This window comes from Hyaena hyaena, unplaced genomic scaffold (assembly GCF_003009895.1).
Source record: "Hyaena hyaena isolate Hyena2069 unplaced genomic scaffold, ASM300989v1 scaffold_43, whole genome shotgun sequence".
NCBI lineage: Eukaryota > Metazoa > Chordata > Mammalia > Carnivora > Hyaenidae > Hyaena > Hyaena hyaena.
In genome coordinates this window covers 2431344-2458041 of record NW_024080675.1, presented here as the reverse complement: position 1 = coordinate 2458041, position 26698 = coordinate 2431344, and the positions used below count along the sequence as shown (strand labels likewise).

Genomic DNA, 26698 nt, shown 5'->3' with positions numbered 1-26698 from the left:
TAAATATTTCTTCATCAGAAGCTGGGGCACTTGTAGACATGCTTGCTGCAGGGAATTCTGGGAAATGTAGGTTTTTGTTTTTGTTTGTTTTTTTTTTTTTTTTTTTGGACCTTCTGACCACTAATGTATAGGAAGTCATACTAGAAAAGGGTTGGAAGAGTATTGACTGAGCCAGTGGGCGAACCTACCATATAGAGCTGACATTTTATTTTGAGAAGAAGGTAGGATGGTCCCTCTCCCCTGGCATTTTAGATCTTGCAGCTTTTCTGAATGTTCATGTTTTCCCTTTTGTTAACCATGGAGTCACTTCTTTTGAGTCCAGTTTCTAGAACCTTCTTGCCTGCCTTTCTTTTGACTGGATTTGGGAGATTTGAGCATGTCAATTCTCTCAGATTTGGCCTGTGAGTATCTCTATCTGTTTCAGGATATACAGCCTGAAAACTCTCGAATCTGTGTTTCTGGGACTATCAGACTAAAATAGTTAATTGTTTATGTATTCTTAACAAGTATATACGTAGCACAAAAACCTACACAGCACTAATCATTCTATGGGAATCTCCATCCATCCTCCCTTTAGGGCTCCAGAGAAGCAAAGAAATGAATGTCAGATTAACTCTATTGAGTCAAAGTAGTTGAACATTCTAGCTGAGGATTCTGGAGATGGATGGTGGTTGCAGTTGTTTAACTGTGCAAATGTACTTCATGCCACTGAGCTGTGCACTTACTATTTACTGTCTTAACTCTTTTTATGTTATAGGTGTTTACCACAAATATGGCCCTTGAAGCCGAGTACTGAGGCCTTAAAATCAGGCTTTGTCACATACTGGCTCTTGGACCTGGGGCATACGATACGTAGCATCTCTGAAGATGGTTGACTTACCTTGCTATGGGCAGAATCGTACAACATAGTAAACATACTGTAGTACTTTCTAACCAATCAGGGGAATAAGGCAGGCTGGTGGCTGGTGGAGCTTGTGGGACAGAGCAGGCAGACTGTGTGGAGGCCTGGATTGGTCATGTGGGAGGGTGATGGGAGATCTACCCATCTCCTGAATGGTGAGCACGCAGTCAGCAGTCTGAGTCTGTAGGCATGTGACTTGCACTCTTCTAGTGTTTCTTTCTCTTAGTCTGGAAAAGTTTTTTTACTCTCTAAAGGGAATCTTAGACATCATGCTAGTTCAGCTCTTCATTTTACACTCAGAAGGCTCAGAACCAGGCAGCCAAACGACTTACCCAGGTTCATGCAGGAGCAGAAATGTGATGAGAACTTAGGCTGATTTCACTCACCCACCATTTTTAAGGCTTGCCAAATGTTGGGCATGCCTGATACAAAGTTGGTTAAGTCAGGGCTCTTACTTTGAAGAACTTGTCATTTTTTTCTCCCTAGAGAGAAAATACATGAATTAACTACATTAAAAAGCACTCCGATCAGTTATGCTATAATAAAGGTGCTGGAATTGAGATGGGAATGACAGAAAGGGTACAATGAGGTCCGCCTGGAAGAGGGAAGAAGGCTTTACGCTGGAGCCACCGTCTTTGTGGTTATGGTGGCATTAAGGAGGCCCCTCTCGGTTGGAGGCAATTTGGTCAGTTAGGGTGCATATATGTGCATGCTTGTCTGTCTGGGCCGGGCAGGGAAGTTCAGGTAGAGTCAGCACATGTAGGAACATCTTGGAAAAGGACTTCCTCTTTGGTAACAAATAGGTCTGTGTTTGAAATCCAGCTCTCCCTCTACCTGTTATGAGCAAATAATTTATTTTGACCTCCAATGAATATATCTGTAACATAGTTAAAAAAAAAAAAAAAAAGTTGAAGGGTTTTTTGTCAGGTTATTAGAAAACACATACCCAGAATGTTAGTGATTTATATGAGAAGGAAAGTCTTACTTACACAAATCTATGTGGTTGAATTACATCACTGTGACCTCTTGTTTTACAGTGGATTTTCAGTGTCTTGATTGTGGAGTGTCGGTGTTGATGTGAGTTCCCCAAGGGGGAGGAGATCTTGTAGGTTTTCTCACAGGGCCTAGGATAGAACTCTGCTCTCTAGATGGGAAAAGAGGCAATTAAGATTACCAGGCCCAGGCCCTTTCTTTTGTGAAGAATAGGAAAAACTGTTTCACCAGGAAGTTGGAGTCCCTATTTAAGAGATGCCTCGAACTGTCTTATGCTTTAGGTTTCTCAGTTTTGCCTGGTTGCAGATTGAAAGCATCAGAATGAGTAACTGTGCGTGTTAACTTACTAAGTTTAAAACCTCTTGAATCTAGGTGCTCAGAGTTTCCGGTAGCGAGCAGGATGTTGGTTGTTCTATTTGCCAATATTAGCTTTAGTGTGTCCCTGCCTGGGAATTGTATGGGGTGGGTTGTGCTGTTAAGGGTCCTCTGGGGTGATGAACATTCAGATAGAAGGAGGCATAATATGTGATGTAGATCTTTGCTACTCAAAATGTGGTCCCTGGGCCAGCAGATCTCTTCACCTGGGAGCTTGTTAGAAGGAGAGAATCCCAGGCCCCATCCCAGAGATGAGACTCTGGGCCAGAATCTGCATCTTAGCAAGATCTGTAGATGATTTGTGTACACACTGAAGTCTGAGAAGCACGGATCTAGAAGATGGGATGTAGATTACTGTTCCTTGGAGTTCAGTCTCCCCTTCCTCTGTGGTTCTGTCTGGCTCAAATTGATCCCTAGTTTGTGTCTGGCTCACCGAGAGACCTGAAGAAAGGTGTTTTAATTGGCTAAGAATTGCAAGGTCAAGAAAGGAAATGGGAGAAGGAACAGAACATGAAAAAATTGTTCTTAATATGAGGCTTAAACATTTGCATTGAAATGTGTGATGGAACTCGGCATCTGTAAAGTTTTTGTTTACAAAAGCAGGCAAGTCAACATTTTTCTTACCCAATCGTTAACCACTAGTTATTGGCTGTCTTGTTCCATTCATTGGCTCAGCTTTTCTGTCCGATTATTTTCTTTAGGTAAATATTTTAAATGGAGAAGGATAGACACGAGAGAAATGTTTTCATTTCCTTTAAATGGATATGTTCTAAAAAGGAATTAATGATGAAAGACTGCAATTTTTGTGGATGAGATTTTACCAGCACGGGGTTTTTAGTAGCCCTGGGCCTTCTGGTGGAACATAAAGGTCTTTCTGGTTTGTTACATTTTATGAGATCTCATTTTTCCCCTAAAAAATTAAAGTTGGAGAAGTTTTGAAGCATTGGTAAACCCGGGGTCCTGAATTTTAAATGTTATTCTTAGTGTTTAAGAACACTATTTATAGTAAAAAAGGTAGAATATTGGAATATTTTTTGAGGAGGGAATTTAAAATATTCAACCTTGGCTTTTAGTGTCTTTTTACCTGTATCCTTGTTACAAAAATGGCAGTTTGCCAGAATAGAATCATCACGTGACCTTTGGGCTTGTTTGCCTTTATTGATTTATTTGAAGAGTCTGAAATTTTTGAGATGGGGAAAGGAGCTTTGGATCAGGGATTGAAGCCAGGTTAAAGGTTTGAGTTCTCTGCTCTGGTGGTGCCTGGCTATGTGGCATGGGCACATCCTGGGCCCCATCATCATCTCTGAATGGAAGGACCTGGACCAGACCCATGATTTTTATGGGGTTGGGGCTCTATGAGCAGGTTGTCTATGGATCAGGATCTTGAATGTGAAGAACATGCATTATTTGATAATGTACAATGCCATATTCATTTGGAAAATGGAAAAAATTTTTAAACAAGTGTCACATTGTAAAGCATGATACAGTCTTGCTGGTTTTGCCATAGGATGAGAAGTACATGGGACTAGCAGTTGGTGGCAAGTAACAATTTTTGAGTGAAGCATGCCAGGTACTGTTTTAAACTTTTGGTATACATATGTTCTCATTTAAACCCCCCTTCCCCCCGCAGAAGATCAGTACTGTTATCATATGAGCAGATAGAACAGAAAGTATACACTATCTCACTCAGGGTCATCACAAACAGTATATGGGTAGATCTGGGATCTAAACCAAAACAAGCTTGTACTCTTGGCTGCTAGGTTCGTTACTTCTTTATTCACAGTCTGATATGATCAAGATAAATTTTATCTGTGCTTAACCTTCTGGAAAAACCGTTTTTATGATCTTTCTAACTGGTATGAAATTACTCCTCAGTCCTCAGGTGTGTAAAAAAAAAAAAAAAAAAAAAAAAAAACCTATATTTTCCTCTAAATCTGATTAAAGTTCCATTTGCAGAGACTGGTGAGTTATTCTATATCCGTAGTCACTCTGGATCCCTTCCTCACTCACACAGTTGGGCTAGAAAATCCTGAGGATCCCAGATACCCACTTCATCATGGTGATGCCGAGATGCTCATTGGCCAAGCCTGCATTCCCCATTGTAGAGTGGCCTATCACTGTTTCTTCTCTCCATATTCTAATCAGCTGCCATGGTCTCCCCAGAGCTCCTGTGGCCAAACCGAGGTTTTTGGATGCTAGTCCCCAGCTATTCACATGTACAGTCTTGCCAGAAGTTTTCACTTTCCCCTGCCAGGGAGCTGCATAGACACCGTGCCTGGTGCATGTCTAGACATGGGGTGCTAATGGACACCTACACACAGGGTGTTAATGAACACACAGATTCCTGAAGAGAAGTGAAGTATATCTTTCATCCTTATCCTATGGGGAATTGGTTAATTTCATCCTCCTGCCTAAATTGACAGTAAGATTTAACACAATTGACCTTAAGCAATTTTATTAGTGGCCAGTTTGCATTTCTCTTGTTCGCGTGGCTAACCTGAGATCACGTCAGTTTACTGCTTGCACTATCTATGTGACACTGGGTACGTGGATTGAATTCTTTAAGCCTCTGTTTCATCTTTTATGAAATGGGAATGATAATGGTCTCTGTTCCACAGAAGGTGCTGGGGGATCAGCTCTGACAAGACCCTGATTTGGAGAAGGGCAGTGAGATCAGCCAGGCTGGAGGGAAGGGTGCAAGCTGGTGGGTTGTGGGGGCACCGGGACTGGGAGCGCATATGTGTCATCTGATGGAGTTTGGACACTCGTTGGCCTTCTTTCTGGTTGTTCTATTAACTGGAGTTTGTGTTCTGCCTCAGATGTACTAAAATCCCTCTGATAATCTTCTTTTTCGGCCATTTTAGGACCCAACTGACTTTGAGTGGAGCTTCTGGATGGAATGGGGAAAACCGCGCCTGGTGCGCTTTCTGCTGGGCCATATGGCTGTGTCTCAGATGGTCAACGTGCTTGCAAGGAAGGTAGGATTATGTGCAGGGTCTCCTTTTATTCCTCTTCTTTGCTTTTTAAGAGGAAAGAGTACTGAACTGGGCATCAGGAGATGTGGATATTGACCTTGGAAATCTGGAAAAGATGAGGAAGAATTGCTAATGATCAATAAGACATTTATGGTAAAGATCTCATATATTCTTATCCTGCATTTACTTAAAACCATTGAATATGAAGGTTAGAATAAAACTAACTTCAGATGGTGCTCCTTAACATCATACTTAAATGATCATATTAAAAAGATGCCTGTTGTTGAGGACAATGTACAAGTTCAAGAGAAAGTAGAGTGAATGATATCACTAAATGAGAATAATTAAAAATATTTTTAATGTTGATTATCGAGACAGAAACAGAACATGAGTGGGGGAGGGGCAGAGAGTGAAGGAGACAGAGAATCTGAAGCAGGCTCCAGGCTCTGAGCTGTCGGCACAGAGCCTGACGTGGGGCTCAAACCCACAAACCGTGAGGTCATGACCTGAGCCGAAGACAGACGCCACCCAGTCTGTTAGCTGCTTGAGCCACCCAGGTGCCTCTTTAATTTCAATGTCAAATAATTTATGCCATTGTAACACAATTTCAAAATACCTTTTTTATCTATGTTACCCTCTTTTAATCCCAGTGCAATTAACTTTGGAAATCAATAACACAAGATGACCTGAAAACTCTAATTCATTTAGAAATTAAAGAAAACATACTGTTAAATAACTTGTAGGTTAAAAAGAGATCATACTGTAAGTTAGGAAATAGTTAGAAAAGAATGAAAAATGTTACCTGTATAAAACTTGTAGGGTATGGCTAGCATGGTATTTAATTGGAAACCGTCATCCTACATACTCCTATTAGAGAAGAAGAAAGGCTGAAAAATAATGAGCAAAGTATATACAACTTACGAAGTTAAGAAAGAACAGGGGCACCTGGGTGGCTTAGTCGGTTAAGCGTCCGACTTTCGCTTAGGTCATGATCTCGCGGTTCGTGGGTTCGAGCCCCACGTCGGGCTCTGTGCTGACTGCCAGCTCGGAGCCTGGAGCCTGTTTCGGAGTCTGTATCTCCCTCTCTCTGACCCTCCCCTGCTCACGCTGTCTCTCTCTCTCTCCTAGAAACAAATTAAAAAAAAATTTTTTTTTAAAAAGTTAAGAAAGAACAGAAAAAAGGAAGGAAACAAAAATAAAAGCAGAAATTAATGAAATAATCAATGGCAAGATCAGGGAAGATGGACAGTAACCAATTAAGTATGGAAATAGTAAGGATATTTTGCACAACTTGACAACAAAAATCTTAAACTTTGGCAAAGCAGACAAATTGCTAGAAATAGAACTTACCAACACTGACTTATGAAGACATAGAAGACCAAATAGTTACTAAAACCATGAAAAGAAGTTGAGTTACTAGTCAAATCTATTTGTAACGAAAACAGTAGAAATAAACCAATTCTGCTAAATATACAAGACACAAATGACTTAAATCTTAACCAAGCTTCTTCAGAAAAGAGAAAAAGAGGGAGTGTACATTTAATGAAGATAGTATAAAATTGGTAACAAAATCAGAGGATCTGCCTTAAAGATATCATGGGTTACAAAGATCTAATAATTAGGACATTATTGTATTGGCTCCAGGATACAGAAATAGACCAATGGAATGTAATACAGTTTAGAAAATACCTATGCATAGATGGAAACTTGATTTATGACAGAATTGGCATTTCAGATCTGTGTGGAAAAGATGAACCATTCAGTAGGTAGTGCTGACGCAATTGTTTAGTTGTATTAAAGAAAATGAACATTTAACTCATTTACCACACACAATCCTTTTCAAGGTAGTTAAGGACTTAAAAAGCATATAACTTTATTTATTTAAATAGTTTATTGTCAAGTTGGTTTCCGTATAACACCCATTGCTCATCCCCATAAGTGCCCTCCTCCATGCCCATCACCCCCCTTCCCCTACCCCCATCCCATCTGCCCTCAGTTTGTTTTCAGCATTCAAGAGTCTCTCATGGTTTGCCTCCCTCCCTCTCCCGCATTATTTTTCCCCTTGTTCTTCCCCATAGTGCTCTGTTAAGTTCCTTCTAATCCTCCCATACATGCAAACATATGGTATCTGTCCTCTGCCTGAAGTATTTTGTTCAGCATCACACCCTCAAGGTCCATCCATGTTGCTACACATGGCCAGATTTCATTCTTTCTCATTGTCATGCAGTATTCCATTGTATAGATAAACCACATCTTCTTGATCCATTCATCAGTTGATGGACACTTAGGCTCTTTCCGTGTTTTAGCCATGGTTGAGAGTGCTGCTATGAACATTGGGGTTATATACTGCCCTTCTTCATCCCTTGTTACTGTCTTTAAAGTCCAGCTTGTCTGATATAAGTACAGCTACTCCAGCTTTCTTTTGACTTCCAGCAGCATGACAGATATTTCTCCATCCCCTTTCAATCCGAAGGTGACCTCCAGTCTAAAGGAATGAAACTCTCAAGAAAATGAGTTTCTTGTAGACAACAAATAGATGGATTTTTTTTTTTAATCCATTCTGCTACCCTGTGTCTTTTGATTGGAGTATTCAGCCCATTTACATTCAGTGTTATTATTGAAATATATGGGTTTAGAGTCATTGTGTCATTTGTGGGTGGTGGTGTCTCTGGTATCTTGCGTTCCTTGCAACATTTCCCTCAGAGAGTCCCCCTCAGGATTTCTTATAGGGCTGGTTAATGGTAACATATTCTTTCAATTTTTATTTGGAAGGACTTTTATCTCTCCTTCTATTCTGAATGACAGGCTTGCTGGATAGAGGATTCTTGGCTGCATATTTTTTTTTCTGTTCATCACATTGAAGATTTCCTGCCATTCCTTTCTGGCCTGCCAAGTTGCGGTAGATAGGTCTGTCACCACTCTGATAGGTTTCCCTTTGTATGTTAGGGCCCTTTTCTCCCTAGCTGCTTTCAGAATTCTCTCTTTGTCCTTATATTTTGCCAGTTTCACTATGATATGTTATGCAGAAGATCGATTCAAGTTACGTCTGAGGGGAGTTCTCTGTGCCTCTTGGATTTCAACATTTACTTCCCTCCCCAGGTTGGGGAACAAGTCCTAGAACTTGTTCCAGGACTCCTTCAGCACCTTTCCCTCTCTCTTCCTGGTCTGGGATTCCTATGATACAGATACTGTTCCATTTGATTGTATTGCTGAGCTTTCAAACTCTTCTTTCATGTTACTGGATCAGTTTATCTCTTTTTCTCAGTTTCCTCTTTTTTATAATGGTGTCTTCTAAATCGCTTATTCTCCTTTCTGCCTCTTCAATCTGTGCATTGGATGCCTCCATTTTATTATGTATCTCATTTATAACATTTTTTAATTCATCATAACTATTTTTGAGCCCCATAGTGTTTGTAGCAATAGTTTCTCTGATGTTCCATGCTTTTTTTCAAGTCCAGCGATTAATTTTATGATTATTCTAAATTCTTGTTCAGTTATGTTGCTTATATTTGTTTTGAGCAGTTCTTTAGCTGTCATTTCTTCCTGGAATTTCTTGGGAGGAGAGTTCTTCTGTTTTGTCATTTTGATTAGCTTTCTATCTCTTAATTTTAAAAGCTTGTTGTACACTCTGCCCCTGTGAGTTCTGCTGTATTAGAGAGGGCTTTTTGACTGTTCAGGGCGTGTCCATTCAGGAAGTGTTCTTTGAATGGTGTCTGTTGATTTCTCTTGTTGAGTGGTTATTTTGTTTCCCTACTCATAGTGGTATTTGGGACTTTCCACTTTGTGTACTTTGGCTTGTTTCTTGAGGCAGCCCTGGAAAAAGAAAACAGACAACCACAGAGGGAACAAAGGGACACAAACTGCACAGACAAAACCAGTAAACATGCAAGCCCAGGCTCAAGTAAAAACAACAACAGCAACAACAACAACAAAATAGCTCTCTGGAGAGGATGGGCGTGGTTTGGTGTAGGCAAGTCTCACCTCCACTGTGTCTGCTGGCCGCTTCCTGATGCCCCGCCTTGGTGGTTGTGGGGAGAAGAATGGTGTCGCCCCAGTCCCTTTTCAACCAAGCGTTGCATATCACTCCTTTGGGTCTGATCTCCCTGTGCTGAAGACTTAGCCAAGGTTGGCCGAGTTCCAAGCCCCACACCCCACCTCATTTCTGGGTCCCAGTCCGTGGGCTTTGTTTATACCGCCCTAAACAGTTCCACAGGTTGCTGCTTCCCTACTGCCAGGGGTTGAGTGGGGGGTGGGGGAAGTGTCGCAGCTTCAGATCTGCCGGGGTCAAGCAGTGATACAGCCTGGGATCTGAGGCCTCCCCGTACCCCGTGTGCATGCGGAGGAACGTAGCAGTTTCAGGTCCGCAGAGTCCGCCTGCGCTGAGCCGCTGCCGCTGCTGTAGGGGATGGTGCCAGGAGCGCTGCAGAGCAGTTTTTTTCTGGTGCATTATGGGACCTGGGGCACCTAGCTCAAAGTCAGCACCCTAGCCAGAACTAAAAAACACTTTTTTTTCCCCCAAGCCAAGGCTTTTCTGTTCTCTAGGGACGGTTCTATGACCAATCTCAGCTTCTCTTTACTTTCCCTTCCACTCGCTGCGGCTCATCACCAAAAAGCATATATCTTTCAGAAAGTGTGATCTAGACTATCTGTTGATGTTAGGGTTGAGAAAGATTTCTTAAGACCCAAAAACTACAAAGTTGTAAAGGGAAACAATTGATAAACTACGTTAAAATGAGAACTTCTCAATGTATAATCATCAGTGTATAATTAGTGTACATCATTGGATGAGCCAAAGACACAATGAGGAAAGGGAAAAGGCAAGTCACTAATAGGTTGTCTGCATCCTGACAGAGGATTAGTATTTGGAATACGTAAAGAAATTTCCTAAGAAAAAGACCAATCTCCCAATAGAAAAATGGCACTAATGTAAAAAGGAATTTGCAGAAGAGGAAATACAAATCACCAGGAAACTTAGAACACCTTTTCAACTTTATTAGTAATCAAACAAATGCATCTCAAAACTGTATCATTTCATACTTTCCAGTGTAGCACAGACAAAAGTCTTGTGTCAAATAATGGCTACCTGAACTCCTACAGAGAGGATGTGAATATGTATTGGTACAGCTTCTTTGTAAATATTACTTCAAAGAGCTGCATAGCCCACAGCTACTAGTGCTAATTCTGACATATTCCCTGGAGAAACTCTTTCTGCCAAGCGGGGCTAGTCAGGACATTCATTGCAGTGATGTTTGTAATAAAGAACCAGAAGTAAAACAAGTGTCCATTATGGGGAAATAGATGAGTTGTAGTGAATGTATTCTATGGAAAGGACTGAATCATAGCTAGAATTGTCAACATGGATGAATTTTTGGATCATGACCTTGAGCTAGCAATAAGGCAAGTTGCAGAGGAATCAATCAGTTAAGATCCCATATTTACAAAGCTCAGAACTGTGCAAAACTAAATGATACATTCACATGTATGCTTAGAAAGTTGAGATTACTATTAAAATAAAATTCAGGATAGTGGTTGTGTCTGGTTGGGTTGGGAAGTGGATAGAGTTGGGGGAGATGCAGAACTACCCCTTTTTTTTTTTTTTCCTTTGACAATTTATGACTTATGTTAGTTGAGGCATGATATGTATGCCCAGGACCCTCTAAAACAGTGCTACAGCCTTGTTTTTCTTAAGCTGGTGGTGGGTATGCAGGTGCTATTTCATTATTCTTTATACCTTACAAATCTTAGAAATGTTCCTCTCTTTGTGTTTGACTTGGACACATGGAAGAATGAAGTGGGGCAGAAGGAAAGCACACAGTCTTTCATCTTCTGTGCTCCCTATGATTCTCGGACTGACATGGCCACGTCTGATTGGTCTTTTTTGTGCCTGCCTCTCTCTCTCTCTCTCTCTCTCTCTCTCTCTCTCTCTCTCTCTCTCTCTGTCTCTCGTTCTTGCTACTTGTTTACTTTCTATAGATCAGTGTTTCTCTGTCTTTTTTTCATTGTCACTACCGCCCCTCCCCTGGAGTCTTTTTAGATCTAATTTTTCCCAGTTGTGACTTTCTTACTGTGAAATTTTCATACCACAGATAAACTATCTGTTTATATCCTATATGTGTGCCTGTGCTTTGTGCTTAAAGGGTGATGTTTTCTTCAAGAACCAACTCACCCCCCCCGCCCCACCCCAGAGAAGATCTGGCCCCTCAGAGAATTTGAGATGTAGGTTAACTTTCTGAAGGGTGTTCTTGACTGGATGCTCCTCCCTCTTTCCAAACTTCCTCCATTTTTAGCTCCTATTTTGCATGTACCACCATCAGAAATCTACCTAGTTTAGGATATAGATATTCTTCCATTTAATTTGCTTGTTACTTTGTGTTGAGGCTCTTTTTATCTTGGGCAATATTCAGAGTAATTGTGAGAACTTGGGTGAATCCCAGCTTTGCCTCTTTCAAGCCACATAGTCTTAAGTGAATTAGTTAATAACTTTGAGCCCTATTCCTCATTTGTGCAATAGGAATGGTACTGCTTGCTTCTCGGGGTGGTAGTGAGGGTCTGATGTCTTTCAAGGTTATGCTAGTATAAGATGAAAGCCAAGTGCATGGTGGCTACTGCTGTGGTCTGAAGGCATTTGCTGTGCTCTGGGACTGTGGTCTGTGTGTAGGCTCCTGGGAGCAGTCACCTCTACAGTGTTCAAAGAAGGAGGCAACTATCTTGAGATTCTAAAACCCCTGAGGGCAGAGGCTGGCTGTTCAGCCATACCTACACTCTGCCCATGGATGTCTTCCTCTGACCCTCTTTCAAACTTGGGTTGTGTGGGGGGGGGGGGGGGGGGGGAGGGAAGGATTGAGAGCCACAGCCTTTCCCCTCAGGAAGTTGGGTGAGAACACCGAGGAGACCAAACACTGATCTTGATTGTGGACCTGATGTACTGGTGGGTGGGGAGCCTGGGCAGAGGAGTGGGCGCCCTGTGCCTGGGGGTGAGAGGGAAAGCCGCCCAGGAGGTGCTCCTGAGCTGCAGTTTGAAGGAAGTGGAAGGGTTTGCTTCTTTCGGTTTCCTGCATCTCATCACCACCTGGGTGGACAGGTGGACTTTCCATCTGCAGAGCACGTCATGTGTGTTCTTTGCCAAGCTTGCACTGAGTCATTTGTGTATGTGTCTCCTGTCCCCTCCTCTCAATCACAGGCTTGCTTTGTGCCACAGCCAGTGGGCAGGGCTCTGCTTGTGGCTGGGGCACAGCGCGCTCATTGTCTGAGTCTGCTTGGCCCAGATGTGTAAGTATGAACCGCAGCTTTGGCCCCTTTAGCTTTATGCTTTCACCACCTGGACTAAGTGTTCCAGATGGTGGATGTTTTGGGGACTTACTCAAAGTGGAAGATTTGGGCTGTAGTTGTCTGTATTCCCCGGTTTACAGAGGTGCCATGAGCTATGGACAGACAGCACCTGCAGGGAAGGCATGTGAGCATGTGTGCAATTCTCACTGGCCCAACTGCTAAGCCTTTGGGGATGCTTCCCGTCTTCAACTACTATCTCATCGCATTTCTTCCTTTGGCCCAGCTGCTCCCAGAGAGCAGCAGATTAGGTTCAAAAGTGTCCTTTCCTTTTTTTTTTTTTTTCCTCTTCTCCTCTTTCTCTTCTCCATGACATGTCCTAAAACTTTCCACTGAGCTCTTTGGCCAAGGTTAAATGCCTTTTCTATGGGCAGGGCTGTCTCCCTGGGTTTTGGCGAGACTGCACCAGGGGCTGGTGCCCTGGGAGGGGAGGCTGAGTGACGGCTCTGAGCTTTGGCTGTTTGTTGTGATTGGATTGTGTGTTGGGTGGATCAGACAGTTGCCTCCTTTCTTGAACACCCCTGTAGCCTTACCACCACCTGAGACATTGTGTTCTCAGCCCTCAGAGCTAAAAATACCTCTGTGTGAACCTTTTGAGAAGGCTGGCCTGGTGTGGGGGCTGAGGGTGGCTGCTGTTGCTAACCACAGAGCAGAGCTCTCACTGCACCTCTGACTGGCAGAAACCACATCATTAGCATTGGGCCCTGACCAGCTGAGCTCATGAGCCACAGAACTGAGACGTGTGGTCCCATGGCGTTGGCTGAAATGAGGAAACTAACCTCTGGAAGGCTGCGGTGAACAGTGTTCTCTGCCAGCATTTTTTTGAAACCACACACCTAAAAGGAATCTCATGCGCTAACCAGACTCTTCTACCTCCATCAATGTATATATCTCAGGAGGGATGGAATTGGCCTTGTGTGGGCCCACTGACCTTTGCTCCCAGGAAAAGCAGCTAGATTGTGGTTGTTTGGATTCTGGGATGGTTTTGGTTTTTTCCTTTTGTGGGGGGGTGGATATATTATTTATTATATCCATATATATCCGTATATATCCATTTATTATATCCATATTTATTATATCCATCCCCCCAAGATATATATAACTATATTTTTTAGTAGCAGCTGGAATTGATGATACAGTATGTAGTAAATTAGGCCATGCCTAAGGATTATTGATTGACTCTCTTTATTTCTCAAACCATTGCCCCCACTGAGTGGTTTCTGGGCAGATGTACAAAAAGAATTCATAGACTGCAAAACCTGGTATGGCTGCCAGCAGTTGTCCTTAACAAGGCTTTACCCTTTTGCTCTTCCTGATGGAGGTGTGCTGATGAGGGAGCCACGCAGGCACATGCGCCTATCACTTAGCACTCATAGCACGGAACAGGCTAAAGTGGGAAGGAAGTAAGGATGGTGAAGATGGGGCACTGCCTCGCAGTGAAGATTATTTGAGGAAAGGGAGGGTGAGTGCATAGTTTTTCCTCAGGGGTGATCATTTCAGCCTTGGAGACCCGCCTGCCCAGGTTTAGTTTCCCTGAACCCCTTTTCTGGGGTGATGGGCGTTGGGTTTGGTCACAGATGTCCGCTTTTATAACTTGGTGACTGTGCCCTATTTGGGATTTCCCCCTGCACAGGTAGGGTTGTAAGAGACCCCTGTGATGGAAAACAAGCAGTAGGCAGGGAGGCATGAAGTGACTCCTTCCATTCCATCTGCGCTGGCAAAGCAGCCTTTGTTTATAAGGGGTTAAGTAGTACAAGTAGAGATCTTGGAAAACAGCAGGTTTTCATGTTAGTGGATTAAACAGCCCCAAATTTTGGTGCTAACTTCTTACTTGTTAGTCATAACGGCCAGGTTAAATCCAAAGACTTGGGGAAGCATATCCATCCACCAGATCTACCCATCTACCCACCCAGCTATTCCACCATTCATTCATTTACCCAGTATTATGGAGCGCTTGCTACAGGCTAGGCACTTACGTTACTGTAATTTGAACAAAGCAGGATCCTAGCCTGTGAAGGGGGACTGTCAAGTAGAGAGTCTGTAACAGGCCATCTTGAGAGGTAGTTGAGCGTAGACACAGGGAGCAGTGAGAATGGAGGGCAGGTGGCCGACCTACTTCAGTCTGGGGCAGGAAGCACTGTGTCCCATGAGGAAGGCTACAGCACTCTCCGTTTGCCTTTTTGTCAACTGCCACAAAAATATGGTTTATTGTTCATGAGACTTTTAAAAGTTTCTTCTCTTCCCTCACCTGCCTTTTCATCTTCTGTTACAAACTGAAGAGTCTGGAATAAGGCAGGTGAAGAGGGTCAGGAAAGTCCTATGCTTCGGCAAAGTTTTCCCAGGCTGTCTTATTCTCAAGCTCACACTTTGATACCTTTTGTTTTTAAATGTTTATCTTTGAGAGGCAGAGTGTGAATGAGGAGAGAGGGAGGGAGAGAGACCATGAAATCATCACTTGAGTTGAAGTCAGATGCTTAACCACCTGAGCCACCCAGGTGTCCAACTTTGATACCTTTTAAAAGAGATTTGTGAATGTAAATTAAAGCCACAGTGAGCTAGCACTCCATACTTAGCAGACTGGCTCATATGAAACATAGTGACCGTGCCAAATGCTGCTGAGGACAGGAATAAACTGGATCACTCATACCTTGCTGGTGGGAATGCTGTTTAGCAGATTCTTGAACTAAATGTGCAACTACCATTGTTGGGAGCCATTCTAAGCCCACTAGTTGAGAAAGTTCCTGGTGACATTGGCAAGAGACTGTGCAAACTTGATTTAATCAGATGGCGGCTGGTATCCACCCCCACTCAATTATTTCTGCTTGAGCACCGACCCCCCAGGTACCTTGTCGACTGGTATCAGGAGTGACTTGTCCCCTTATTCTGGCCCTGGTATGATGATTGCACTTTGTGAAGGAACTTATTGTGGGAACTTCGTCTTTTGACTATGGGAACAGACATCGTGGCTCCAGCAGGTCCTGTTTTCCTTGATACTTCCCTTGAGCTATGAACAGGCTAATGACCCTTACTCATAAAAGATTGACCTTATGTGTACAATTTGTTTCTACCACTGCATTAGTCCATGAGGTTCATACAGCTCAACATGAAAATCAGCTAACCAAAAATGTCTCTCATGGCCTAGCTATTCAAGAAATCATAAAACTAGACACAAAGCTAAATGCACTCGAAGAGGCTATTCTAAGTATTGGAGATGAGCTAAACTCTTTAAAGGTATGGTTGGGTCTATGGTGCCATAAAGATATAACTGAACAATCAAGTCTTGCCTGGAGACAAAGAGCCTAACTTAGAAGGAACAGATAAGGGCAGAACATAAGTTACTACATCTACCTTTGCTAACTGATGATGTGTAGTGCCGGAGGCCGGCTCCAGCAGGTCCAGGGGTCCTTGAAGGATGGATGGTGTCGGCGAGGGAGGGATGAGAGAGCTCTGCGATTCCTTCTGATTAACAGGCAGGCATCTTTGTCCTGTCAGTTTGGGTGTCTTTATTTAAAGGTCCAACGACAACATGAGATCAGAAAAAGGAATTTTTACAATGGAAAACCCTTTGTGATAAGGTGCTTTGAAAAGTGTACAAGAACAGATTTTTCGGAAGTATTCTTGCAGAATTACCCCAATCATAGTGAGGTTGAGTAAATCTTACAACTAAGGAAATAACAGGATGTTCTTAGTGGAAAACAGGATGACATACATATTTGTTCTAAGTTAATAATGCTAGGATTAGGACATAGGTTAAGTTGTATATAGATAGGCTAGGAGTCCTTCTGTCTGGCTCTCAAGAGGACGAATGTTTTTGAGCTGGTTAATAGGTTGTTTGTGGAAACCTTTTTGACTTGATGCTGAATGTGTAAACACCATGGAGGCCCTAAATGTGTCGGCCTTTGTATTTGGTGTATGTTTTAGCTACTCTTAGCCTATTCTCATCCCAGCCGCCAGTGTAAGGGAGGGTGTTTATGGAAAGTAGGCCTTAGGGAAGGGACTGCCATACATCACCAGTTAGAAAAGGTATAAGTATTAAGTTCTGCCCTTATCTGTTCCATAACTCTAAATTAGGCTCTTTGTCTCGGGCCCAGGCTCAATTGTAACTCTTGTGTTCTTAACCCCCTTTATTATCTAAGTCTTGGATCTGCAAGGCCCATAGGAAGAGCTTTTTGACAATCATCCACGGTGCTTTCATCTAAAATCTCTTTTGAAAAGGCAGGAATATTATGCTTTTCCTTATGAGGAATCTGTGTGCAGAATATCGGTCTGATTTGGAATATTGTGAAGCCTGGTCAATACCAGCAGGCTCATTTCCAACATGAGTCAGTAGTAGCAGGAGGAGATACCAGTTTTTCTTTCTCATGGCAGCGTTTGCACAGCTCCTGCCATTTCCTCACTGTGACTGTCATCCAGCGAGGCCGGTGCAGCTCCCAGCAGTGTGGCAGCCCCTTCCCTAAGGCCTACATTCCACAAACACCTTCCCTTACACTGGCAGCTGGGATGAGGATGGATAAGCATATCTGCAACTTAACCTATGACTTAATCTTAGCATTGTTAAAATGTGTATGTTATCCCGTTTTTCACTAAGAACACCTTATTTTCTTAGTTACTCAACCTCACTATAATTGGGGCAGTTCTGCAAGAATACTTCCATAAAACCTGTTTCTGTACATTTTCCAAAACATCAGAGAACTATCCATTGCAAAAATTCTATTTTCTGATGCTATGTTAATGTTTGACCTATAAATAAAGACACCAACACTGACCAGGAAGAGATGCCTGCCTGGTGACTGGAAAGAATCTCGGGACGCTCTCCTTCCCTCCCTCGCCGACACCGTCCATCCTTCAGGGACCCCTGGACCTGGATGGAGCTGGACTCTGGCATATCATGCAACCCAACAAATTTACTCTTGGGCATTTATCCCTGAGAAATGAAAACTTATTTTTACACACAAAAAACTGCACACATATTTATATCACTTTTGTTCAGAATAACAGCTGGAAACCCAGATGTCCTTTACTAGGTGACTGGTTAAAGAGTGGTGGGGCATCTATACCATGGAATACTACGCAACTGTAAAAAGGAGCAAACTTTACCCTCAGCAACTTGGATGCATCTCCAGGGAATGACGCTGAGTGAAAAAAGCCAATCCCAAAGGTTGCATACAATTTTTCAAGTAAAATTTTAGAAATGGGGAAAATATTATTGGTTTCCAGGGGTTACGGATGTGGGAGAAAGGGAGTGGGAAGGAGGTAGTTGGAAAAGGGCAACATGAGAGAGCCTTCTGGTGAGGGAGCTGTGTACCTCCATCTGTAAAGATCAGATGTCAGTTACATACCTTTACTGTGTGGAGACTGAACCCATACCTGTGAACTGAACACACGTACAAAGGAATATAAGCAAAACTGGGGAAACCTGGATAAACTTGGCGGACGGACTGTAGCAATGTCAGTATCCTCTTTGGATATGCTATGGTTTTGCAAAATGTTACCATTGGGAAGAACTGGGTGAAGTGTGTGTGTGTGTGTGTGGGATCTCATTATATTATTAAAACTGCAGGTGAATCTACAACTATCTCAATCTCAGAAGCATTGTATAGAATTAGAATTTAAATTTCTAAATTAGAAACCTCACAGCCCAGCTTTAAATTAAGCTCATGTTTTGCATACTTGATCAACGTGATTCTCTGTGCCTTCTTAAGTGACCCATTAATTTCCAGTCATAATCATCACTTAATGTAAACAAATTGGGCTTTTTTTTTCTTTTTTTGACTCTTAGGTGGATTTTTTAAAACTTGAGCTTGACCTAGATTATACACATGATCAAAACTGTGTATCTGCCTAGGTTGCCCTGAGAACTTGGGGGAAAATATTTTAAAGTCCCTCTGGTGAGGAATGAGAAGTACTGTTTTGGAATAAAATATAACACATTTTATTTTTGATTTTTGAAAAGTAGTTCCTGGCATATTTTGTGTCTGAGGCCTAATACCTGATACTTAAGCGTTTTCACGTAGGAGGTAGATAAAAGTTTGATAAATATATAAGCACTTTTGGGGTAGAAGTAGGTGAAACAGGCCTTCCTAGGCCTCTGCATATGAAAATGGTCTTTGAAGCACTTGGGAAAAGACCTCTGCCTCAGAGAAGCAGACGGTCCGCGGTGCTGTGTGGACGGGTGGCAGTGTCCCTCCACGTGCTGCCTGTAGGGGTAGCAGTGTCACGCCATTTCCAGCCCCTCTCCTCGCTGCTCCGCCAGTTCTAGGCAGGCATGTGGAGGGAGAGTGGCTGGAGGAGGTGTGCCCGAGGGCTGTACTGATGGTGGGGACTCTTCTTCTCTCATGCCAGTCAGCGAACAATGTGTGGATGACCAGTCATGCTGTGTCAGGATGTTAGCCGGATTCTAATTTATGTAAGTTTGTTTATTGAGAGAGAGAGAGAGAGAGAGAGAGAGAACAAGCAGGGGAGAGGGGCACAGGGAGAGAGAGAATCTTAAGCAGGCTCTATGCTCCGCGTGGAGCCTGACATGGGGTTTGATCCCACAACCCTGGGATCCGGACTTGAGCCAAAATCAAGAGATGGATGCTCAGCTGACTGAGCCACGCAGGCACCCCGTAATTTACATAAGTTTTAAAAAAATAGGTGTTTTGAATTATTTACATCCTTTTCTTTCCATCTCCTGCCTGCCATGCATGTGTATGGTAGAGCTGCCTCGACCCCCTGGGGAGAATGAGTGGGTTAAGATGAGGGCTAGTGGGGAACATGAGGTTGTGGGAGAGTGTTTTCTGTGCTGCGTTACAGTGGTAATAAATGTGGCCGGCCTGTCCCAGATGGCAGGGGAAAACAGGGGAGGAGAATTTGGAACACGCTTGCGTACGTTAACTGGCGAGCACGGTTAAATTCACCAGAGAATCTCCTTCAGCTTTTTCCAAATTGAAGCCCCTTAGTCTGTGGCTAAGTTCCCAAATGAAAGCCAAACAAACAGGCTTCTTCCAAATGGATCAAATAAGGCTTAATAAAAACTTAGCCATGTGTATGTGGAAAAAGATCCCTGGTGAATCTCTGGTGAATGCTGTAGATTACGTGGGAAAATCCTTTTTTCCTCATTTGTTAAAACTACTTCTTCAAATGGTCTTTGGTGACCTTGTTTCTTATAATTGGACTCTGCCCAGAGGTGAGCAAGTAGGGGAAAATGTGAAGCAAATTTATGTAGCTGTCTTCTGTGGGCAGTAGGATGGAAAAATAGTAAAACTGAACTGCAGTTTTCTCTGATTTTCTTGGAAATTAAAAGTGGCTGCCCTAGTCGCTCATTCAAAATGTTCTCTCTTGGGCCTGGAATATAGGTTGGGAAAGAATTGTACTTGGGCAATATTTTGGAAGAGTTTGCATGTAAGGATGGGATTTACAGTTTATGGTTCACATTTGTCTTTGCCTTAAAGAATTCTTTTCACAAGAAGACCTATTTCAAGCATTCCCTACTTTTCAATGTGGTGTATTCCTGGAAACCATATTTTTAGGTGCACACTGGATAGACCCATTGTATTCCCCTGTAGGACCGATAACTAGTATTGGTTGTGTCCTCACTATGTACACAGACACTGTGGTAAGTGTTTTATATGCATTAAGTTAATCCTCACAGCAAGCTCATGAATGACATGCCCTTATCCCAATTTTACATATGAAAACAGCATGGAGAGATTAAGTCCCTTGCCTGGGGTCACACAGGTAGTTAACTGGGATACCAGGATTTGTTTAGGCAGTTGACTTCAAAGCTTGAGTAATTAAACCACTATAATATATATAAATATATATAAATATATATAAATATATATAAATATATATAAATATATAATAATAACCTCTCAAACAATGTTAAAACAGTATTGTGGTTTTCAGTAAGGATTTACCAGGCAGATATGACCAAGCAAAGGCATATTTAGTTATTCAATGTCAGTAACTATAAAGACTTGATAATTGGATAGAACAATAGCCTTTAAAAAATGTTTTAGTGTTTTCTTTTTTAACTTATTTCTGAGAGAGAGAGAGACAGACCACATGAGCAGGGGAGGGTCAGAGAGAGAGGAAGACACAAAATCTGAAACTGGCTCCAGGCTCTGAGCTAGCTGTCAGCACAGAGCCCGATGCAGGGCTTGAACCCACAAACTGTGAGATCATGACCAGAGCTAAAGCCGGACGCTTAACCGACTGAGCCACCCAGGTGCCCCAGTTGGATAGAACAATATTCTGATTCTCCTAAAATGCGAATGAATGTGTCAATCAGATTGGAAACAAGGGACTCTATTGTATAAAGCAGGTAAGATATGCTTTTTCTGTGACAAGTGTTCAACTGTAAACAATTTGCTAGTAAAAATGTATGGAGATATTTCAATATAAACATCTGGTTTGGACCTTCAAAAGCCGCTTGTGGTTTGGTTGGCCCAGTTGTCTCCATGAGACACCTGAGAAATGTGTACAAATACTTTCTTCGACCTTCATTTTTGCAGGATAGTGTATGCAGGGTTCCAGGCTGGTAGTTTTTCCAACGGGCTTCTGGCTTCCGTGGTGTCTCTTGAAAAGTCAGCCAAATATCTTGTAGATCCAGTGGGCTGGGTGGCTTTGGCTGAAGGCAGGAAAGTGGCTCCTTGCTTCTGGGCAGGTCTGGTGGAGTTCTAGGGTAGGCAGCCATCACTCTGGGGCTGACATGGAAGGTCGTTCTGAATCCACTTTGTGTTGCACTAAATCCCCAGGGCAGTGAGAAGAGTTTGGTTTTAAAGGCTCAGTAAGTATTCTGCTTATATGTGGAACCTTTAATTGCAATACCCATTCACTCACTCTTTTCCTCTCTGCCCCCTCCCTCTGTGTGTCTCTCTGGGTCCCTTCCTGTCTGCAGCACAGACCCTGGATCCTGGGGGCTTATGGAATGTGGGCCTCCTGGTGTGTTCTGGGGGCCCAAGGCACGGCCATAATTTTTCTCCACACCTTCATCTCCTTCTGCGTAGCCCAGTTCAAGTCGCAGCTCCTGTCATGGCTCTGTTCTCTTTTGCTGCTCTCCACACTGAGGCTGCAAGATGTGGAGGAAGTTAAGGTAAGTGTCTCTAGTTTACCCTTGAAAAGGAGACGGCCCCTTTTGAAAAGAAGACGGCCCCTTTGGTAGTGCTCCCATTGAGTAGCTGCCTTTGTTAGCAGCCAAAAGGCAATTGAAGAATCATGGTAGGGGTCCCCCTTGTGGCCATATGGGGTTGATGCATGCGAATCCTGGTGTGTTGCCTTCTGGAATCTTGTCTTTTGTGTCTGACCTTGTCTTAGCCTTCTAAGGTTGCCCAGGGCTCACCTTTTACCTCTTTGCCCAGTTTGGGTAGGCATGGAAGGTGCCAGATGTCACAGGAACCAGAGGGTAAGGAACAACAGGAAAAGAAAGCAATCGTCTTCTATGCATTTAACAAACAAAAAATCATCTGTAGAATGCTCTACAATTTTAGGGAACTTTCACATTCCTTATCTCATGCAGTGCCCATGATAGCCCCTGAGAGAGAGAAGGCAGGTATTTTCCTTGCAGAGAAAATCTTGAGAAGTTTTGATATTCTTTCTTTAGTCACTGTGGCACTGAAAAAGTCTTGTGGTATCCTTATTCTTGTTGACATGATCATTCATGTGGATCATGTTGTCGATCATGATCATTCAGTCAATGCTCAAGTGATGGCATTGGTGCACTGTGAGTCGGCACAGTTTCAGAAAAGATGAGCCAGTGGATGACTTGGTTCCTTGTCTCTTCTAGTAACTGTCTTTCTTATTCTTGAAACCAGAGGTAGTCATTTAACCTGAGTCTCAATTTCATCATTTTGAAAATGGAAGTAATAGGTGCTCTGTCTTCCACATGGAGTTTCTCTGAGCCTCTGATAACATGATATATGTTAAGTAATTCTGTAAAAACCGTAGCATTTTGAAAATTCAATGATATTTTCTGTTACGCTATCTTGATTTTTCTCACCAACTGATTGGGGCTAACGCTTTAAGCACATATGTCAAAATCTAGACCTGAGAGAAAACGTAGGGTAGCATCTCCATCTTAACAAAAGAGACTTCCCACAGTGATTACCTAGGTGATCATTTAAATATAAGGGCTTAAAAATAGATCTGCAATAAAAATAAAAAGGAATTCACACCTACCTTTTTGGGGACCTGGCAAATGTACAAAATAGACTCCAATCATAACTATCATTTATATGACGATCGTGAGCCTCAGTTAAGGATGTTGGTAGTGACTAAACGTTCTGTTTATTGTGCAGACTAGAGGTTTGAAAAATACTGTGCAAGGAAACAAATGACCAGAAACTACTTGCTTTGGGTTTCCATGTTTTTTTTTAATTAAAAAATTTTTTTAATGTTTATTTTTGAGAGAGAGTGAGAGAGCAGGGGAGGAGCAGAGAGAGAGGGAAATACAGAATGTTAAGTGGGCTCCAGGCTCTGAGCTGTTGGCACAGGGCCCAGCGCGGGGCTTGAACTCAAGAGCCATGAGATCATGACCTGAGCTGAATTTGGACGCTTAACTGACTGAGCCGCCCTGGCGCCCGGGTTTCCATGCTTTTCACTTGCAGTTCTCTTGGTCTTTCTTGGTGGCTGCTGAAGTCCCAGACATACAATAGAAACTCTTCACTGCTTGGTTTTTCTGTGTAAAGTTGTAAAAGTCCCCTCATGGAGCACATTAACTGTTCCTTCCTTTGTCCCAATTTTATACTTTGTATTCCCATAACTTGTTCTTCTCATTAAAAAGGCAATATATATATTATGGAAAATATAAAAAAGATTATAAAATGATCCATAATTTTATTCCACCTAGTACTGTTAAGATTTTACCACATTGCTGCTTTTGTTTCATACATATTTTACTACATGCTTGTTATTTCTTATTTCATGCTGCATTATAATTATATACTTATAGACCTATCTGCTGTATGGCAATTTAGACACTTCGAAGGCAAGGACTATTTCTATTGACTGTGTTTCTAAAACTTATTTGGCAAATAGTCCTTAACGACATGTGGAGCCAAATTAATAACAAGAGCAAACGGAAAGATCCATCGAAGACAGGAATCCCATGTGACATTGATAAGCCTCTCTTTGCCTTCAGTACTGTTGGAAGAACTGTCAGAGTATCCACTGGCTATAACTAATCTCCATGTCGCCACTGGATGAATCTGATACATATCTGGGAAAACTCTCATCACAGCACGTCAGGCCTAATGCTAAGTAGATGAGCGGTGTTAGAAACGTTCCGCTGCTCATCAACTCCTTGTGTCCATTACCAGAGAGATTTCCCTGCTGCTCAGTGGTTGAGAACCCCCTTTGTGGTACAGCTGCTCTTTTTGTGGAAGCGGTCTCTTTCCCAGGGGACCGGATGGCATCCCTCCTTGACACTCCAGAGCCGTCTTCTTCTTGTGACTTTGCAGAGAGGGTGGTACCAGACAGAAAATGAGTACTACTTGCTGCAGTTCACGCTGACCGTGCGTTGCCTGTACTACACCAGCTTCAGCCTCGAGTTCTGCTGGCGGGAGACTGAGAACGGCTTCTACTCCTTCCCCTGGCTGGTGGCCTACGTCTTCTATTACCCTGTTTTCCACAACGGGCCCATCCTCAGCTACCCGGAGTTCATCGCCCAGGTAGAGCCCATGGGGGACTGGATTGGTCTTCCGTCCATGTTGGCCATGGTGGTCCATGACATTCCTGAGGCTTTTCATTCAGGGGTGCCCACAGATTTAAAACATGTCATTGTTGTGACTTCTTAGGTAACAAATGAAATACTTAGGTGAAATAAGTATTTGAAACACAGGCCTGCCTGTCTCTTGTGCGTGTTGGCTCTAGGAACCCCCCACCCTGACTCTTCAGTGGGTGCTGGCAACCAGGATTAGTGACTGGGTGCAGAACAGAACTTAGGAGTGGGTATCCACTGCCAGGAAGTCCCAGGGAAAGACAAAAGTGGATTCTGGTGGTGTTACTTGGAAAAGTAGAAAGGGATACTGTCTAAGCTGTTGGTTGGCAGATACCTTGTTCTCCTTTATTGTCACAAACTGCTTATGAAATAACGCTGCCATCTCCTGGGAATTGTTCAGGGTGACCTAGATGAGCCAACAGAGTGAACAGGTGGAGTGAGTTTGAAGGTAACTATGTCTCTGGGTCCAAGTGCCTATTTCTGTCCAGGACCCAGCTTCCCTACAGCTTTGTCTGAAGCTCCGATCAAGCTACTTGTGTCATTCCCACCTCAGTTTCCCTCCTACTTAGAACTTTTGTTCTCAACAGCTAGCCTCATGGAACATGTTCACAAAGTTTAGGTGATAATACCTAAAGCCTGTGTTTCTCAAGGGACATTCCTACCTCCTGTCACCAAAGCAAAACAATCTTGATGGAGGTGAGAATATTAATACATATGAACACCTATACTTGCACACACAGTACAACTCCTGTATGCATAAACACAGCACATGCAGGCACATGTCGCCATGCAGGCACATGTGTGTGCACACACATGCCTGGACGTGAGTTCAAAGTGCAGGGCGAGCAGCAGTGCTGCATGTTTCCGAAGGGCAGCATGTCAAGCGCCCCCCGGAACAGCATCAGGGTTCTTAGAAATCCCATATTCGGTCTTAAAAATCCCACAAAGTTATTCTTGTACTCAAAAGTGTATTTCTGCATTATAACAACGTGTGGTTTTAAAATTGCCAGTTAAATTATTTAGCTTTTTTTCCCTCCATAATTCTTCAAGTGAAATGGATATTCCAGGCAGATACATGTTTAGCGTACAGTTTCTCATACCTCAGTTTGGGTTACATAGGATCCTTCTTCTGTCATGAAGTAATTGGAAGATTGTGTTTGAAAATCATGTTTAAAATTCTTGTGTAAAAGACAGGTGGTTAGTGAAGGCAGCTGATCTTCTAAAGCTCCATGGGTCTCAAAGTGTGGTCTTTGGATTGGCAGCAGAAGGGCCACCGGGGAACTTGTTAGAAATACAGGTTCTTGGGCCCCACCTCAGCTCTGATTCAGACACTCTGGGGGTGGAGCCCAGCAATGGATGTTAAGGGGCCTTCCCGGTGATTCTGATGCCTGCTGGAGGTTGGGAGGTTGAACCGTCCTAAGTTCCTCAGCAGAGTCGGGGCCCAGAGGCTGGGAGTGAACAAGTGCAGGGTGGGTTCAGGCCCTCCAGATTTCTTCCTGTAGGAACTCTGCATCTCTGTCTACTCCTCTCGTTTTCATTCCTTTCAAAATGGTAGCACTTGCTAAAAGCCGGAAACTCAGAAGGCGAATTGAAACGTTTTCGTATGGTCTGGGAAGATTCAGAGGAAAGTTGGTCTAGAAATGGCAGAATGTTTAGTAAGCTGCAGGGCAAATAAAAGCAGCCAAGCGGTTCCTGCAGTCACAGAAGGTGTTTATGGGGTACTTACCGTCTTTGAGAGAAATGGGTCCCAAAGGGGAGCGGTTGACCAGGAAGCTAAAGCTTGTAGTGAAAGAATTCCTTCAGGGGGTCTGAGAAGGAGGGCGCTGTGAGCAGGAGGCGGAAAGCCAATGGGAAGAACTTGTAAGCAACATTTGTGTGAGTGAATGAATAAATATCACCTGAAATGGTTAATGCTGACATTCATGGTCCTTAGGTCTTCAGGTCAGGGAAAGCTGGAGAATGAGGCTCTGCCACCAGGGGGCAGCGGAGCCCCATTGAGGAACCCAACCTGGAGGGCAAACTCTGGTTGATAAAATGACAATATTAGGCACACCCTGCGGAGAATGTATCTTTCACCCGGTTTGTTTGTGTGTAAATTGCGTACGCAACGTGACGGAAGTATAGAAGAGTTGTCGTCTGTGAGGTAAGGCATGTGAAGTTTGCACACTGATCGTAAGCAGGTAAAAATCTGCATCTTAAAAGGCTGCAGTGCCTTAACTTGAAGGCCCTCTCAGATGGCGTTTGCAGTTTCAGGAACATATGCCGGGTTTATTTTTCTCCTGTGGCTGTGGGCAGGTTTAACAAGCAGAGGCACTTACACACAAGGCTTTTTTATTTGCTTAGTCTGGAGCCTGGGGGCCCCCCATCTTACCCTGAGCAGGTGGAATTGTGCAGTGGGTGGCTGGTGTGGGGCCAGACGGTGAGTCT

General features: G+C 43.1%; 1 protein-coding gene across 3 annotated transcripts in view; it reads left to right on the top strand.

Annotated features, from left to right (window-relative positions):
- The window catches only part of HHAT (hedgehog acyltransferase), a 315476-nt gene that overhangs the window by 46596 nt on the left and 242182 nt on the right, over positions 1-26698 (top strand). For all 3 annotated transcript variants that reach the window (XM_039230138.1, XM_039230136.1, XM_039230137.1), the window contains exons 4-6: positions 5134-5247; positions 21455-21649; positions 24012-24221. In XM_039230138.1, coding sequence (XP_039086069.1) covers positions 5134-5247; positions 21455-21649; positions 24012-24221 — 519 coding nt within the window. The remainder of the gene's footprint in view (positions 1-5133; positions 5248-21454; positions 21650-24011; positions 24222-26698) is intronic.